The following is a 19,589-nucleotide window of genomic DNA, read 5'->3' on the forward strand; positions in this document are numbered from 1 at the left end:
CAACTCATCCGTGGAGAGAGGTTACTTTGTTCCTTATAAGCACATCATGTGTTAACTTGTGCACTTAGTGTATTTACTTGTGTAGTGGCATAGAATAGTAGTGTGGCAGCATAGCACTGGCTGCTGGCAGGAAAGGGGATCTGCGGCTTACGGCAGCCCAGACGTCAGCAGGCCAGGTTAAACACCAGAGGGCGGTCTAGGGGAAAAGTCACAGAAGGCGCACACCAAGAACCCGCTGGTAGGTTCTAGAAAGGGGGCGTGGCCGGGGGCGTAGCCAGGCCACGCTGACAGTATAAGAAGGGCCCGTGTAAGGGACCTCGGGGCTGTTGTTGAAGTGGGATCCCCGTCGTGCTGCTGCAGTCTTTCTTCTCGTCGTCTTCACCATTCTTCATGTCATCTTCTTCGTCTTCACAATCTCGGGGTGACACCAGTCAGGCAGCCTACCAACTGTCCTGACTGAGTAGCGTCGCCGACAATAGACGGACTAATTATTAAGAGTGTTAACCCCGATGGTGCTTGTTAATAAAGAAGTGCCTCCAACTTTTATCGTCTCCGAGTTAGTCACTTCACTTGTAAACATGGAGGTTATTTCACATGCAAACATGCTCATTGAGCGGTTGGCCAAATGTCCCAAGCATTACGCTCAATAAAAAAAAATCCTTGATACGCAAGTGAGTTTTCTTGGATGAATACATGACTGTTGTCATTATTCAAAGGCATTTCTTGGAATGCTTCTGTCTCCTGTTTTTTCTCCCTCCTGTCCCCGGGCTTGAATTACAGGTGTGGCGTACATCCTGAAGCTGCTGGATCAGTACCAGGAGTTGGACTCGCTGCACTGGTTCCAGTCGGTGCGTGAGAAGTACCAGCGTGAGAAGCAGGCAGCATCCAAGCAGCAGAAATCGACCACCGGCTCTCAGGATGAGAAGCTCATGCAGACCATGAACCTCACCCAGAAGCGTCTCGACGTGTACATGCAGGTAACCGGTGGATTGGGCACATTTTTTATGGCGTCTTTTGAAGGCTAAAGAGTGCAAGTGGAAATCCAGGACAGCAGTTCACTCGGCATGTTTTCTTCCCATGTTCGATCAAATGCGTGTCACATGGTGGGAAGTAACCAATGGTCGGTCACCTTTTAACTTGACTAGCCCTCGCCATGGGTATGTGGGAATTCCAACATTTGCTCAGGGACTCCATTGTAGATGACCATCACCATATTGCTCATTTGTACTGGAAGACAATATAGCTTTGACAAGTAATATTGCAGGGTTTACCATGTAATGAAAATGGTAAGATATGCTATTTCTCAGCATACAGCTTTGCTGGCAAAATACAAAGAGCAAACTGTCTCCTGCGAGTGTGTGGTGTTGTTTATCTGTACTGTTGATCAGTCTATGTAATACATTTTGATTTAAAGCTTTCGTGACTGCAGGGATTCATATTCTTGGTTCTTTCGGTAAAGTCATGTAGAAGGGAAACAAAATAATAAAAATATAAAACAATAAAATTCTCACGACGTTTCGACTGCAACACAAGCAATCATCATCAGTCTATGTAATGGTTGCATTTTATTCTTTTTTCAATCAATCCAAGGAGGAAGTAGCCACTATGCATTGCAGCAACACTGCTGGGATGCGCATGAATGGCTCATTCATAAGTGATGTGTTTTATGGTTTGGACTTCAGCACAGTCACAGTTTGGCCATTTTTTTTAATCCTCCATTTGTGGAAGGTGTACGTGCATCTCCCACGTTGCATTCAAGCGACGTTTCGCAAGGTCCATCTTGGTCATGGGAGAGAGGAGCCTGGTACTTCCACTCTCGGGTGCTCAATGAGGTTATTGTTTTTTGCGATATCCATCGCCACCCATGATTCCGTCCACCGAGTGTTTTATTTTCAGCTGATAGAATGGAGGCACGCATCCTGTAAGGTTTTCTGAATTTCAGCCGGTGGCGTGGGGGGTTCTTTATTTGGCCTCGCTGGAGCGGCAGAGCGATGTCGTCCATTATCTTGTGGTTACCCCTGGGTCGTCGCAGCATTGCGTTGGATGTTGGCCAGGGCGAGGTTCGCAAGGAGAAGGGCGGCACGGGAGTGGTGTGGACTTGAGGGCGGTGTCGCCAATGATCCGAAGTGCGGTGTTGATTTAAGTATCGACGAGGTTTGTGTGAGAGCTGGCACTCCAGACTGGGGCCCAGTAGGACTCCGTGGTGGAGTGGACCACGGCTTGCATCAATATCTTCCACGTGCGGGTGTTGCTTCCCCACGTTGTTGCTGAATGTTTCTGAAAAACGATCACCCGTGTTTTTGTTTCCTTTTTGGCTTGTATGAGGTGATGTCGGTAGGCGAGCGTCTGATTTAGAGTAACTTCGTAAGTAGCGGGGGTGTTGGCGGTGTGTTCGCGGTGTTCCTCAGATGTTGACGTTTACTGTTTTCGTGGCTTGTTCAGGTGAAACACAGAGGTGATGCTCTTGGAGGTGTTTAGCTGAAGGCCAATTCTTGAAGTGAGCTTTTCGGGTCTTTAGATGTTTTTCAAGGACTTATTCCGATGTCCTCTTGTCCATGCTTAGGTGAGCAATGCGAAGTCATCCACATACATTAACTCGTGGGAGAATGTCGCAGGATTGTCACTTGTTATAGGGATTGAACAACAACTGGGGCAAGGACGGATCCATGCAGGAATCCATTGTTCAACCTTCATGGGCTTCTGGCAGCCTCATCAAGATGGATGGTGAACCATCGGTAGCTCAGAATGTCTGTGATGAGTCTGATTGTCAGGAAGCAGGGCACAGCTGTTGCAAGCATTAGTCGGAGGCCCTTCCACCATAACAGTATCGCAGAAAGTTTTACGGTCTTATGCTTCATAGGGCAGGTGCCAGTCTTTTGCCACTGCCCAGGAGGATGTCAGTTGTTCACCTGTTCGATGGTTGGCATTGTAGCCTCACAAGGTGTGGTGGCTATTGAAGCTGCCAACATGAATGGTATTGTGGCGCGGCGGTCGCAGCGCTGGCAACGGCCAATTCCATTCGTGGAAGCTTGTAGGTGCTCACCAATGTTAAGTAATTGAAGTTGGTGGTAAATGTAGTAGGGGTGAGTTGTTGGGCACAACCTGTATATCGAGTCCTTCAGGTCAGTCTTTACACATATTTGAGGCCACATTACGGATAACGGTTGTGGAAACGAGGGTGTAAACATTTAAATCCGAGCGAGGCACCCTAGGTCCAGATGGGTTTCTTCCAGCTCGAGGAAATCAGTGTCTTTAAACTTGAGGAGCTATGCGATACAATCGCATTTTGCACCAGAGTGCCCTCTGTTCAGCTGTATTATTCTCAGCGACGGGGACCAATGTTCACAATTCTTTGGCCTTGGGAAAGGTAATTGTTACTATTACTTACGAGGCCGGGATAACTTGGGCATTTAGCCACCTCTATGATGACATTCGTTGGGCTTTCACATGTAGCAGGGAAGACCGCAATGCAGGTCGTCATCTTCTCCATCCTTGAGTCAGTGTTATTATTCTCATGGGAGTCTTCTGCTTGCCACTCTCATGTTGATAATGTTCCTACTCTATAACAAACATCAGCATCAGAGTGTTTCCCTGCTCCGACGTACATGGGGTGCTGTTGACATCTCCTTTGGCAGGCCTGTCTGTGCCAGTGGCGGAAATTCCACATGTTTACAGAATCGAATAAGCTGATGGTTTCCAAATTGAGATCCAGGCCATGATTGGGAAGTCTAGAACGTTTGTCCTTTAGAGAGGCCGGCCCTCTTTAAGAAATGTATTCTTTGCTTGATTGGAATATTCATGAAATTCCAGCACATATTAACCTCACAGTTAAGAATGTAGATGTGTTGCTTTTAGCGGATCTGGGGGGACACGAACTGTCGTGTTTTGCAAATTGATATTGTCAGCCTGGTCTTGTCACAAGGGGTCTGGGTGATTGGAGTGTGTTGTTTGGTGGTTTTTGTAAATAGTCACGATTGTATTATATTGTCTCCTGAAATGTTAAGCAGTTCATTAAAATTAGTCTGATGCGAGGGATACAAAGCAAAACAGAACGAATCGGACGAATCCACCAATCAACAGACAGCCCAACCCTCCCACAATATTCTGTTTCACTCGTACTCCAATCAGTATAATTACAGACACTTCTTAATTACATTTCAGTGTGAATTCCAGACCAAGTAATGTTTGATGTAATAATTCAGTGTTCTGTTTCTGTAATCTGGCTTCAAAGTACGCTCTGACACCAGTTAAATGTATCTTTGAACACAAATGGGCTTCAATAAGCCACGGCCTATAAGTATACCCCGTAACAGTCTTAAAATACATTTTGTTCTTTTGCCGTATACTGTGTATGTGCTTTGTAAAATTTGCTTTAGAAAGTGCACGAGTGAGTCCGTGCTTAAGTGAACAAATAGGCGGCTGGTGGGGGCCGGTTTAGACGTCCACTTTTTGACCACCACAGAAGTGGCACTCGTTCGATTTAACAATTCATACCAAAGGCGTTGAATCCTCGGTCTTCACACCTGCATATAAATTAGGTAATGTGCAAATGAGTATAACTTTATGACATATAAGACATTTAAATCATCATTACATTACATCATAATCGTAGGGGTTAATAGTAGGGGTTTTCTGAATGTGTGCTGTGTGCCATGAGTTAATTTGGTTGCAGCAGTGCAGTACAGACTTTTGTTAATCTGTTGCTGAATGAAGGCCTCCCCCATGCTATGTCAGTCATGGGGGGGGGGTTCTTTGACTATTCTTCACCATGCTGGTCAGTGACCATGTAACAATGCGTTGCAACATGTAAAAATACATGCACAACTTGATTCTTACATCTGCATTTTTAATGTTTTTCTCTCCCAAAGTCTCTCTTGCAAAATACATCGGTATCTCCTTACACTCTCACCTGATTAAAAACACTTCACAAAATGTAATTTGTTCCAGACTCAAAGTAGACTGTAGAGGATATACACTCATGGCAATGTTAATACATACTATGTTGATGAATAATATCAATGTTGATACATACGAGGAATAAGGAACATGAACACAGGATGTAAACTTTGTAACTAGCTCCATGGTGCTGCTGGTTGAATCATACAAGGGCACAGGTTCAAATCATGATCACTGGTCAATTCAACCTTCTTCCCCTCCTGGACCAATAAGATGTGTACCGCTTTGCAGGAAGTCAGTAGTAGTGATATTTCAAAGGAGAAAATGGTACCTGCCATGGAATTGTGGAATAATTACCATCATAGGCTCAGGGTGAACAAGGGAGATCAGTGTTGCTTCATTGATTGCTATTTTGACTCAAGGGTTGGTGGATCTCACAAATGTTGTGAAACTCCCTTTTCATCGGTCTCGAGGTGCCCGAACCCCTGGCTAGCCAGCAGAAGGTGGTTTGGCAAGTATGGACTCCACCTGCTTCAGCTGTATGGAAATAGTGTTGTCCCCTCTGCATGCGTGGGTTTCTCTGGGTGCTACAGCTTCCTCTCAAATGTAAACACTCATTGACCTTCACATATCATAGCCATCAACCCATATACCCTAATTCTTGAAGAGGGAAATTGAGTTTTCAGATCCATACGGCATACAGCTGTTTCAATACAGGCAAAAAAAATGTCTATTTGTTTGTTTCTCTTTTGTGATGGGACTTTGTAGGATGAACGTTGAGATTTATAATTCAGATCGATAAGGTCTGAATTGATCTGTAATAAGGTAGGCACTGATAAGGGGTTGACAGGTATGAATTATATATTGAGGACCGCAAAGCTTGGGGGGAATTTGGCACAGGCTTGCCACCAGGCTGCCCACTTGTCTGTGGTTCCTTGTACCTCTGAGTCGTTCTCTCTCTTTGAGCGTGAACAAATAATGCGTGTGTTACAAGTTTAAACTATTATTCATGTTAGAATCTACATTATACGTTGTTTTATTCTTTTCCTTTTCCCATTTAATTTCAAATGCGCGATTGGCATAATCTGACGAGATAAAAAAAAATATTGAATTCTTCCAGAGGGGAGTGTGTCCCATGTCTGAGAACAGGTGTGGGAGAGACTTCTGAGAAATCTTTCCAGCGACCTTTTGGGTTCTTTACACAACAGAGATTATTTATTCCCATACACTCGACAATGAGATTGTCGTACGGCTATCGAACTGACATTTAATTCTCACATCTTAAATTCAGCCGTGTGAAGTGCAAAACCGTATTTTATTTAGTTGTTTTTTTATGCATTCTTTTGGCAGCTGCTCTGAGACCGTCACCTCGTTGCACCTGTGAACCCGGTTTATTTATTCGTCGGTGGCTGCTGGGATGCGAACCCAAGCATCTCAGCGATGCCAACTCAGTGCCCCAATCTCTGAGATACTCAGCCACCTCATATGTCCTCTTTAATGACAAAATGAAATATGATAAGTTACCATCGGCCGTGTGGTGTTTTGTTTTGCAGGAGTTTGACTTGCTCTACTACTCCCTGAGCAGCGCGAGAATTTTCTTCCGAGCTGACAAAACGGCAGCCGAAGAGAGCCAGGAGAAGAAGGATGGTAACTATTAATTTACCTCCTCCACACCACCGTGGCAAGTCAGCGCTGGCAATTTGGAATAACCTGTCAAAATAAATTCTGCAAGTGATTACAATATCACACTGTTGTGACACATCGGAACGGCATATCAAACTGCATTGTTTGAACAAAGTAGTTAAATGTTTAGTTTTAATTGTAAAAGCTATCCATCTTGTTGGGCAGATATATTGGACAGCACTGGCATGTGACCTTTAAACCTTGCACAACTAATCTATGCTCAATTGCAATTAACCTTTCGAATAGATTTTTCGCCTGCTTTGTATTGTAGTGTGTAGTAAGACTGATGTCTGACCGACATTGACTTTTATTTCAGACGAAGCCATTAAGAATGGTGCTGGTGACAGTGTTCCAACGTCTGCGGCTACCACCGGTATTTAATAAACACGAATGAGAACATTAGTCGCGACCACGGTAACAAATATTGCAGAACGGGAACATGAATAGTTTACACGTCAGCCTCAATGTGTCTCTGCTCAACCATGCACTGGGCGACGATCACCTTAACTGGCAATCCAGATTAACGGAAATTCTACGTTCTTTTGGCAAGGACAAGTATGGCCCGTAGTACAATCACTGTTTATGTTTTACCAAGTGGCACATATTTGCCAGATAGTGCTCATTTTAACAAATAGAGAGGGATAATGACCATGATTAGCTAAGTCAGCCTTGGGTGGTCTCTTGACGAGAAACCCTGGGGCTCTAACAAGTGAACTAAATTTTAGACACTAATAGACATTCACATTAAATCCTCCCTAAATAAATGCACTTGATTGCAGCTTTCGTGGGAAATTGAAATAATAAGTAGCATATTAGTTTATTTTAAAAAAATCAGGACAGGCAAACCCTGACTTACGAACGGGTTCCTTTGCTGAGACTCATTTGTAAGTCGAACGGTTTGTAAGTCGGAACACAATAATGTACTATTGCACTTTATTTAAATTCCCATATGGTCAGTGATTTAAAATGTGTCACGGTTCAACAAAAAAGCGAAGCATTAAACTCATAAACAAATATACATTTTCATGTAATACAGTGATAAAAACTGGATAGTATATATAACGTAACATAAAATAACATGAAAAGAGAAAAATCTGTTTTATTTTCACTTGAGTCATGATGCTGGCTTTCTTGTCGGAAGGGGCGTCTTGAGTTTTCACAATTACACACACATACGGCGGCACGTGCACACACAACAACAACAACGCGCACACACAACAACAACGCGCACGCACAACAACAACGATCCCCGGTATAGCCTGAACAAACTGTTGCGGCAAGCGCTGTTAGCGAGTACCTATGAAGGCCGGCACAGCACACGAGGGAGGTCAGTGGCCAGGACCAACCCAGGCCGCCTTTGACTCCCCAATGGCGATGTTTACACACCGCACCAGATACTCATTTGAGGCTGAGGTGACCTTGGAAAGGCCCAGTACCAGTTCAAATAATCGTCACTGGTGTTGGTCGTGACCAGGAATCGAACTCGGGTCGCCGGGTTTGTAGCGCAGCGCGGTGATCATTGCACTACCGCTCCTCACGCACAAACGGGGGCACGCGCGTGCACACACACACGCACACACCCTCTCACACACACTCACTTACACATACACACTTTCACACACACACACGTGCGTGCGTGCGTGCACACACACGCACACAAACACTCATTCCGGACGGGATTGCGGGGTCTCATTACATTTCGCGGAGAATCACTCCGCTGAACAAAATAGTTCCGTGGTTCGATTCTCAAGTGCGTTGACAAGTCTGATGGTTAGAAAATAAAATAAATATCTTATGGAAGCTCGTTCGTAAGTCGGTGGCTGCCTGTACTTAGTCTCAAAATATAGATTTGTGGCTTTTTTCCCCCAATGATATTCCAGTGAACAAGGAGTATGACGTCAAATACATTCCAGTCTCAACTCATCAAATAGCCATTGCATACCCTGTAAGAATCTCACTGGAGGATAATGTCACGTTAATACTTATAAGTAACATAATTCTTTCTGCAGTCACTTAAAAATATATTTTTACACATGCGACACACCCTTTATATGCTGTGCAAAAGAGTGTTTGTCACACAAAGTCGTTTCATTTTTGGAGATGAAACACTGTACTCTAAATGAACTGGGACATTTAATACTGTGGGTTTTATTCTGCAGTAATTGATGACAGCTGAGATCATGATTTACTGCCCTTCATTACCCTGTTTAAACATGGGTGGCTGAGACCCAGATACAGTATTACAGCCGTGCCGGCTCAAAGTTCTGGCTTCTGAGCCCCAAGCCCTCTTTTGATATTAATTTGAGCAACACTGCAATGGCAAGATTCGTGAACAGAGAGAGAATACTTGAAAGGAAGACTATTATCTACCTTATAATTTAGAGTACCATTTTTAGCATTAAATCCTTTCCAATGTATTTTTGCATCGCAGGGCATGTATTATGTTTAAATACAATGTCCTTAAACTACCGTTTGTAATAATACATTATTTGGTTTTTATATTGCGCCCTTCACGCTGGGGTGTCTCAGAGAGCGCTTTCTCCGTCATAAGTGACTTACATCACATCTCATCTTAAACATTTGAAAGGGCCTCCGCAGTGGCAGCTGTCTCTTTGCAGCACAATGTAACTCAGCACCTGGCCTACAATCAGGCATTAGTCTAGGGGCCAATGATTACTCTGTGTTAAGGATTTGAGTAAATTGCAATTCCTTCAAATTTGGCAATTTTGGACCATAATGCTAGCACACAATGTAAACTGCAGTTTCTCTCTTAAGTATCGCTTGGTGACTTCCACAATTTTGCGTACACAACTCGCCACAATTGCTCTTGCTCCATACAACAAAGGAAATAATGAAGTGGAAAGAAATAAACTACGAGAATTGGGTACATTGTTGTCATGTTGTGCAGTACAACCTTCTCAAGCCTCTTCTGCTGCACAATTGCAAATATAAAACGTTGTTCTGAAACACCCAGTGGCTTCATTCTTCATACTGTGAAAAAGTTTTGTTTTAGGACCATGCATATAAATATATTGATAAAGTTGTAAAGCAGAAATATAGATGAGAAACATCTGTTGCAGCCCTCAGCTTTGTTTGTATAATTTCTCAAAATATTTAAACAAAAGCGATTTTGTTTACAGTTACTGTGCAGTGTGCATTTTTTTTTCAACTGCCCTTTGTATTTGTACAGGTGAGGTGGTACCCACTGCTGCACGTCTTACCTCAATGGGGCCTGCAGTACCAGGTGGCCCACCGCCACCGCCACCACTTCCTCCAATGTGAAGTTCTTCCCACTCGACGATAGCTTTCACACCTCCAATTAGCACTGTTGGCTACGTACGGTGCGGAAGAAGTCCCAAGAAAATACATAAATACATGCTGCCCAGACACCCTATATATTTTAAATTCTTGACTGGATCTGTACACAAAGGTATAAGTATAATTAAAATTGATTTGGCACCCAAATGTTATGAGCATCTCAATTTGCTTTACAGGGCATGTTGAATAAACAACACAGAGACAGAATACATTCTCATGCAAAATTGTAACTAACAACTATTCGAAAAACCATTTCCATTAAGGCACATTTTTTTATTGTTAATATTTTTTTCTCCCTTTCTGCTGCCAGGCAGTTGCGATTAGAGTATTCAAATGTTGAGATTTCACATCCGACTTAGGGGCTTGAATGAGCTCATTCTCCCTCTGCAATCAATAAAATTAATTATTTCTTTAAAAGTGAGCACACCGTATTGCTCGTTTGGTCAGGGAGACACAATGACCTTCCTCTTTTGAACACATTTTTCCACCATTGAGAGTTCTTCACCAATTGATGCACTTTCCATTTTATAATCGAATCTGCTGAAAGCAGTGCTGCATATTGGTTTTTGCTGACATTTGAATACATGCAGTACTACCCTGTGTGCTCAACAGTGCTATTGTATTCATTTTCCTTTTTTCCATGTGCATGACACGTGTGCAATTCTCGCTTATAAATTAGCATAAACCAATGTCACACAACGGTTGTATATTTAACATTGAATTATGCGTGACTTGATTAGCTGTTTTGTGGTCGTTGTGGCTTTAGGTTAAAAGGGTAATTTAAACCAAATATGAAGCCTATACATATATTAATCCCTGTACAATAATAGTGCAACGATACACCTATAATATTCAAATGTTTGCATTTATGATTCGAAATAATGCTTGGCAAGTTGATCTCAATGTTAAAGTGTATGGATAATAAAAGTATAAAAAGGTAATGTTTAATTTGAATTTTTTTACGACAACAAAGAGATAAATTACAGTTGGCAATCTCTGTTTACTGCCCGTTTGATGTGCCAGTTAATTTTCCAAAGGTAACGAGTGGCGAAATGTGATTGGTCATTTTACAGCCATTCCAACTGAATTCCTGAAATAGGCAAAAATGTGTGAATTCCTAAGGCAGTGAACGTAAATTCCAATTAATGGGCCTTTCAGATCCTAATACTGATTAAATAAGGTAATCCCGGACCTGTCTGCCATGAGCATCCTCAGTCTCATGAACAAGGTACAATAGGCTAAACCGATGGAACTTGGTAACTACATATTGGTAAAATTTTGATTTAAAGCTTTCGTGACTGCAGGGATTCATATTCTTGGTTCTTTCGGTAAAGTCACGTAGAAGGGAAACAAATAATAAAAATATAAAACAATAAAATTCTCACGACGTTTCGACAGCAACACAAGCAAATCATCATCAGGTGTGAAAACCACAACAAGAAAATTTGAAAAAAGTGGCGGGTTTTTTTTATAGTTAGCACCACGGAGAGTGATTTGGCAGTTATTCAGATGTACAAGTCGATCTATGTTCGGAAAAGAGGAGGGGGGAGACGAAAAATAATGGATGCGGTCTGAAAGCCACCTTAAGCGTGATCAATCAATTAAGACCCGAAATGGTTTATCAAATCCTTCCAATGATTGCTAAGCCAGAATCCATCTTCTTGGTTGAAATTGTCTCTGTGTTTGTATATGTGGATAGCCTCATGAACGAATCTCTCATGGTAGCCAGATGGCTTGCAAAAGCTAGACATGAACAAATTCGTAATTAATCGCAGTAACAGTTCTATTTCCGATGGTCGGAAATCCGTTTTAGCTAAAGGGCTAAACTTTGCAGTCACACCTAAACACATACCAGTTAATGATATCATTGCCCAAATAGACGTGGCTCTCAAGAGCCTGGGTCACATTGCTGCAGACGTAGCAAGATCAGAAATCGCTGCAACCCTCAAAAACGCTAAGATGCCAGCTAGCAACCTCAGCAAAGATGAGCATTTTGAATTATATAAATTAAAAAAGAGGGATGACATTGTCATCCTTTCAGCCGACAAGGGCAATGCCACTGTCATCATGGATAAATAGAATATAACAACAAAATTCAAGAATTACTCAACGATGGCAGCTATACAAAAATAAAAAGAGATCCCACCAACAGCCTCGTCATGAAAACCAACAAAATCATTTCTGATTCAACCACATTAATTGATCAAACCAAACAGTTCTCGTTGAAACCTGCTGCCAGGCCACCAAGATACTGCTTACCAAAAATACATAAAGTAGATACACCCCTTCGTCCCATTGCCTCTACTATCAACTCCCCCACCTACAAACTGGCTCGTTTTCTGTCAGAAATCCTGTGGCCTTTCACTGGAAAAAAACACCTCTGCGGTGCAGAATTCTACTCGCCTGTTATCGACAATCAAGGGTATTTCCCTGTCCCCAGACGACCTGCTTGTCAGTATTGATGTATCTTCTTTGGTTCTTTCGGTAAAGTCACGTAGAATGAGAATAAAATAATAAATTGATAAAATAAAATAACAATAATATTCTCACGACGTTTCGGCCACAACACAAGCGGCCTTCATCAGGTGAAGGGGGCGAGACTGTCTGGTAGGACAGCGCTGGAGTGAAAGAGCCACGTTCAGATCACGGCCTTTAAGCCTCAAATTTTGCTGAAATTTGAGGCTTAAAGGCCGTGATCTGAACGTGAAATTTGAGGCTTAAAGGCCGTGATCTGAACGTGGCTCTTTCACTCCAGCGCTGTCCTACCAGACAGTCTCGCCCCCTTCACCTGATGAAGGCCGCTTGTGTTGTGGCCGAAACGTCGTGAGAATATTATTGTGTTATTTTATTTTATCCATTTATTATTTTATTCTCATTCTACGTGACTTTACCGAAAGAACCAAAGAAGATGAATCATTGCAGTCTCGAAAGCTTTAAATCGAAGTATTGATGTAGTTTCGTTATTCACCAAAAGTTCCTGTACCTGACACCATCGCAATCATTGAAGACTTGGTTCATCAAGGACAAAAATACTGAGGTACCCCCCCCCTGGTGAGACACTGCTTAGCCAATACATACTTCACTTGGAATGGAACTTTCTACAAACAGAGGGCACCCCAATGGGCTCCCCCCTTTCTCCGGTTGTAGCCAACATTTTCATGGAGAAATTTGAAACTGACGCCATCCAGACTGCCACTCTGCGCCCAACCTTATGGAAGAGGTACGTGGATGACACGTTTGTCATCTGGCCACATGGCTGGCCTGCTCTCGACCAATTCTTCGACCACATCAATTCCATACACCCAGCCATCAGATTTACCATGGAAGTTGAAAAAGATGGCAAGCTACCTTTTTTGGATGTCCTAATAAAAAAGAGACCTGATGGTTCAATGAGCCTCTCTGTCTACAGAGAGATACCCATACGGATGCTTACATGAAACCGGATTCCCACCACCATCCATCCCAGAAGAATTCCCTCATCAAGACTCTGCACCATACAGCCCAATGCATATTCGACCAGGAACACATAGCCAGTGAACTCAAGCACGTACACCAAGCTTTTAAAACTAATGGTTATTCCAACTACACAATCCATAAAGCTATCACTCCAACCATGAATAAGGACCCTCTTGAGGATCCTTTCAAAACCATCACTTTATGCTACATTGCGGGGATCACAAAAAATATATCCAAAATCTTGAATAAACACAAGATCCAGGTCTGATTCAACACATTACATAAAATGCGTGATTTGGTTTCGTCTGTAAAAGATATGATTCCAGACATACAGTACCCTGGCGTCTACAAACTACGTTGCCTCTTTGGTAGTAGTTACATTGGAGAAACCAAACGACATGTCTCGGACTGCATTCGTGAACACAAAGCAGACCTGAAACATGGTAGGACCAACACCTCGGCCGTGGCAGATCACTGTTATTATTCAGTAGGCTCACATGACATTGACTTCTCTAAGACAGAGGTTCTTTGCAAGCCATCTGGCTACCATGAGAGATTCGTTCATGAGGCTATCCACATACAAACACAGAGACAATTTCAACCGAGAAGATGGATTCTGGCTTAGCAATTATTGGAAGGATTTGATAAACCATTTCTGGTCCGAATTGATTGATCACGCTTAAGGTGGCTTTCAGACCACATCCATTATTTTTCGTCTCCCCACTCCTCTTTTTCGAACATAGATGGACTCGTCCATCTGAATAACTGCCAAATCGCTCTCCGTGGTGCTAACGTTAAAAAACCGCCACTTTTTTCAAATGTTCTTGCTGTGGTTTTCTCACCTGATGATGATTGCTTGTGTTGCAGTCGAAACGTCGTGAGAATTTTTTAATTGTTTTATTGTTTCCCTTCTACGTTACTTTACCGAAAGAACCAAGAATATACATATTGGTAACTACACCAGCCATGCGAAAGAAGAAGTCTACATGTTATGGTGACCAAGTAGTCCTGATATTAAGCCACTCGGTAGCATTGCTCGAACATGAAAACAGATGCATAATTTTATCACCACTATTCTGTACGTAGAATTATTCATATGCACCCTAAACAAAATACTGTGTTCTAGCCTTACATGGTCACACCTGTATTCATCGCTTTGGAGGAAGGCATCAATGGATCATTCTGATTTCTCAACTTTCCAAACCTACTGCACTGAGGTGAGTGGGAGATAGCAGTACAGCAAGTGGGTGTCTTGTCCGTTTATAACCTCATTCAACAATTTCCTGTGGGTGTTCTGGTTTTTTTGGACAAAAAACATCCCAATGAAGGACGCTCCTGAAAAATCAAGCCTTGAGAGTGATTAAGGCCTTCCTGCGTTGTTGAAATTGTTTTACTATCATCGGTGATATTACATAGCAACACAAATCTTGAAGCACAACCAGTGCATTCCTATGTGTGATGAACAACATGGAACAGGCACATTTAAGATTGCGAAGGTTCAATTTGCTGTTTGGTGAAGCTCAGAGACCCTGACTAATGACGTCCCTAACATAGGGACAAACTGCTTTTGCTTAAGGATTGCTGTGATTAATTGTTCATGCCTATATTTAGAGCTAATTTTAAGAACCCCAATTATAAAATCAAGTGTACACTACATCTTAAAAATACAGCATTCTTTAATTAAGACGAGTGCCGTTAAATGTAGAATGATTTTTTCACTTAACAGCTTGCAAGTGTTCTGTTACCATTCGCCCCCAAAATGTCCAATATTAATTTATTTTAAATACACTTCTAAAATCAGATATTGTCGATTGCTATGTTCTGAGGATCTGAAGTGATGTGCTTAAGGCACCTTGATTGATGGTAGTGTAGATTGTATTATTTGCCACTGTCTCGTGGTTTAATTTACATACAGTAAGTACATGTGTGGGATATTAATGTTTGATCACTGTGTTGTCCTTCATAATTTTTCTTTCCTGTGGCTGTGAATTTCAATATATATCAACTCGGATGGCATTAACATTCCAAGTGCAACTATGTAACATTGCTTCTTTAGAGCTCGTGTAAACAGCTACAAAGTGTAGTTTTCAAAAGACATTATTTTGCTCAAAGGATTTCAGATGACAGAAACATTTGGGTGATGGATCATTTAATGTTGTGCATGCTGGGAATTAAACCAATTAAGATACTGCAGGTCACAAGAACACAAAGACAAAGATCCCCCGTATAGTCCTACCAGACTTGGGGCAAGTGCTGTTAGCGAGCACCTATGAAGGGAGGCACGGCACACGAGGGGCTGGGTGGCCAGCAACGCACCCGATCGTCTTTGTCTCTATAATGGTGATGTTTACACACCGCACAAGGTACTCATTTGAGGCTGAGTCGACCTAAGGGAGGCCCAGGACCGGTTCAGATGTCATCGTCACAGGAGTTGGCCGTGAGCAGGAATCGAACTCGGGCCCTCCGGGGTTCGTAACGCATAGCTATAACCGCTGTGCCACCACTCCCCACACTCGCTGGCTCGTACAAGAACATCACAATCCTCGCTCTGTATTTGGGATGTTGCCGATTTGTGGTCGGGCTCTTGAGGTGACGATTCGCTGCCAGCCCCCTGCCGAGACCTTGGTTGTGCTGTTTTTACTTTTGTAATGGTCGTGCGTGGTACGTCCGATTAGCACGGTTGGCTACGTACGAAGTTCAACATACATATGAAGATAAGTGGCAGTTATGAACAATTAGACGGAGAGTAAGTTGCGTAACATTCCAGAGAGTTCAGGGAGAGGAATATAAAGGGTGGTGTGTGTTGTGTCCTCGGGAGAGAAGGCTTACTGTGTGTACACGCGTGATATCGAGTAGATGTGGGGTGAAGAACAGAATAAAGCCTTCGCCTTACAAAGGGGACTTCCATTGCATGGACTCCCTTTCATCTGCTGACAGCGTTGGTGGGGTCCATCATTCCGGAATCCAGGGACGCAAGTGAGGAGGGAGACGAGTGAGGGAGATGGGTCGGCCACCTTGGGCCAATAGCGCCAGATGTTATCTCCCTCGCCTGGTATGCAGGAGGTCGTGGGTTCAATTCCGACTCTGACGCCTGTATATTTCGAGTTTGCATGTTCTCCCCTTGGCCGTGTGGATTTTTCTCCGGCTTTTCCCCCTCCACATTTAGAATCAACGTGCGTTTTGAGTATTTGGCTGCTGTAAATTTCCACGCGATAAGCCACTGTTGAGAGATCATTTGTGGCCAGGTCGCTTCTGAAAAAGAGCTGTATAGCTCAGTGGGCCTTCCCTGGTACAATAAAAACGTTTTAAATAGTTTGATAGCGGGAGACCGCCCCTTCCTCCCTGCGGGGTTCCTGAGCCCAGAGGTGGCGTTGGTAATGCTGGAGACGAGGGTGGACCGCCTGGTGGATGCGGTCGACCCCTTTGGGAGGATAAGGACAACGGGCCTTTCTGCAAATGGAGGAGTCCGCACTGGACTCGGTGGTGGTGGTGGAAGGCAACCATGCAGAATCAGAAAATGTATACTGGAGGAATCCGATGGGCTATAAAGCTATTTTTACACATGTCCAGTAGGGTCACATATGTCCAGGAGGTGACGCCTAGCCAGAAGAAACTCACGTGTGACGGGGCAACACTCTCCCAAACGCCACCACCTTCTTGGCAAGCCAGAAGATGGCACCTCGACGCCCGTGGGAAGGGAGTTTAACAATGTGTGTTCGTTGTCCTCGTTTGCCAGTCCAAAACTCATCGACAATGCACGTTTTCACGGTGCACGAAATGCATTATCGACGTCTTAATGCTGTTTTCACACATTTGGGCAGCGTGAATCAGTGTGGCGTATATCTCAGCAGTCTTGCCTGATTTCACCAAAAATGTGATCGCAGGTTTTTTTTATTGATGCTGACAATACAATAAGATGCGTTTCTGCTTGAACAGCGTCCACAACTACTGCAGTGCCAGCGTTTTGCCATGGCATCGCACTACAGTGTGAAAAGCAATGGAGTAACAGCACATTTGTCATCATAGAGGACTTTCATATATAAATTACATTGAAAATACACACGTGGCACACCACGGGGAGGAGAGTAGAGTCAATGATATGTATGTAAAATGGGAAATTAATGGGAAAAAAAGGAACAAAGGGTTCGGAAAGATGAGAATAGACAATGTTTGACCAGAGTTTCCCACGGGTGAAGACCGGGCTCCATCGGATAACTCCAGGATACGAGAGTAGTGCCGGGCATTAATGTTATTAGGGGGAGAAGGAATGACCGGGCCAATATGTTGGTGGGGGGGGGGTGATCGGTTGCTAAGAGGGGAGAGGAGGCGAAAGGAGCAAGCAGTTTTGCGCTACGTGGAGCAGCGCCTGTTTTCGTAGGGGGTGGAGAAAAGGGAGGGATTCAGAGTGGTGGTGGTGGCCACACTTGAGTCACGTGTAATACGGGAGGCCTGAACTGATTTAAATAAACGCCTTGGTTCTTTCGGTAAAGTCACGTGACTTTACCGAAAGAACCACAGAGTATGGATTCCTGCAGTCGCGAAAGCTTCAAATCATGATTTAAATACATCGATGCATTAAACTTCACGTGGTTGGCTACGTACGGTGCCAAAGAAGTTCAACAACATAATATTAGAATTTCCAAAAATCTCATTCCTCATGACCGGCCAAGGTATTTTTGCCGAGTTTACCAAATTGTGTCCATTGCACGCTACACACAACTGGAATAATGCTTAACATTAACCCCTCGTGTAGAGAGCATGAACTCACAAGTACTGCCTGTGTACGTAACCCGAGGTGCCCCGTGGCTCCCTTCCTGGCCGTTACCTCGCCGAAACAACAGGATCACGGTTAATAAAAGTCGAAATGTTTCCGTGCATTATATTCTGCTCCCCTGAGTACATGCGTCGCGCAAAGGATTCGAGAGGTGGCGATGAACCATGAAGCCTGCAACCAACAGAAGCCTGAAACACAACCAACAGAAGCCTGCAACACTATGGATGCAGTAATGGCTCTCAGCCTTTTGCACCTGGCGACTCCACTCTCTGCTCAGAACGACACGTGAATCTCACCCGCGACAAGCAACACCCATTATATTTACACTAATTGGATACTGGATACAAAATATATATTATTGATCTGCAACACTGCTAAGTACTCTCAGTCAATTCTGTAATTTCAAGGATGTACGTGACAGACGTATTCTGCCTTCAGTATGAAATAGATTTCCCATCCCAGCAAGTTGTGGAAATTCCACTTTTCATGGCAATGTGGCATTTATTTGATTGACTCCTCAGGAATGGTGCGGTTGAGCCACTAACCAGGATTTGAACTCGCAACTTTTCGGAGGTAGTCCACTCACAACAAGCATACAATCAAATTTTGATTTAAAGCTTTCGTGACTGCAGGAATTCATATTCTTGGTTCTTTCGGTAAAGTCACGTAGAAGGGAAACAATAAAATAATAAAAATATAAAACAATAAAATTCTCACGAGGTTTCGACTGCAACACAAGCATGATGATGATTGCTTGTGTTGCAGTCGAAACGTCGTGAGAATTTTATTGTTTTATATTTTTATTATTTTATTGTTTCCCTTCTACGTGACTTTACCGAAAGAACCAACAATAAGCATACCATCACTTTCAGAGCATTAAGGAATTGGAGTGTGCAATTTGTGACGTCCTATTGTGGGCCTGTGGCATTTTTGTGACGTAAAAATCCATTCTAGTGAGGCTCTTTAGATGCTGGTTCTCCATTTAAAAAACAATGTCTTGCATACAAAGCACGACATATTTTTTAACTCTCTGTATAGAATTGCATCTTAACAGATATATACAATTGTGTACCTATGTATGGTTTTGTAATTGTAACCATGCTTGTTATAATAGTAAAACATTGGCATTATACCGACACAATACAGACCAAAATAAACTAATTATGAACCATGATTGTATTCATAGACTAAGATCTAAACTAGTTTGTTTAGAATTTGTTTACCATTCTGCTGAACATTTTACGAAACAAGTTAAAATAAACATCCTATTCACTGTGGAAGAGAGGGTTGTTAGATCGCACAAATGTTGTAAAAACCCATGCCGTAGAAGTAGAGGTGCCGTACAATTTGTAGGTTATGAGCCCCCAGAAATGTTCCATGTTAAATTAAGCCCTTACAGTATCTCAAGCGATTCACCAATGGCCATATAAATAAGCCCATCTTATTAAATTTAGGTTTGCAT

The 19,589-nt window shown here is 43.0% G+C and overlaps 1 protein-coding gene across 1 annotated transcript in view; it reads left to right on the forward strand.

Moving 5' to 3' along the window:
- The window catches only part of WASHC4 (WASH complex subunit 4), a 103,690-nt gene extending 92,852 nt beyond the window's left edge, over nt 1-10,838 (forward strand). Inside the window, exons 31-34 of the mRNA XM_032954049.2 lie at nt 781-977; nt 6,450-6,543; nt 6,896-6,952; nt 9,770-10,838. Of these exons, the coding sequence (XP_032809940.1) occupies nt 781-977; nt 6,450-6,543; nt 6,896-6,952; nt 9,770-9,861 (440 nt within the window). The 3' untranslated portion in view covers nt 9,862-10,838. The remainder of the gene's footprint in view (nt 1-780; nt 978-6,449; nt 6,544-6,895; nt 6,953-9,769) is intronic.
- Nucleotides 10,839-19,589: the final 8,751 nt, after the last annotated feature.

This window comes from Petromyzon marinus, chromosome 14, assembly GCF_048934315.1.
Source record: "Petromyzon marinus isolate PM22_M1 ecotype Great Lakes invasive population chromosome 14, UKy_Petmar_22M1.pri1.0, whole genome shotgun sequence".
NCBI lineage: Eukaryota > Metazoa > Chordata > Hyperoartia > Petromyzontiformes > Petromyzontidae > Petromyzon > Petromyzon marinus.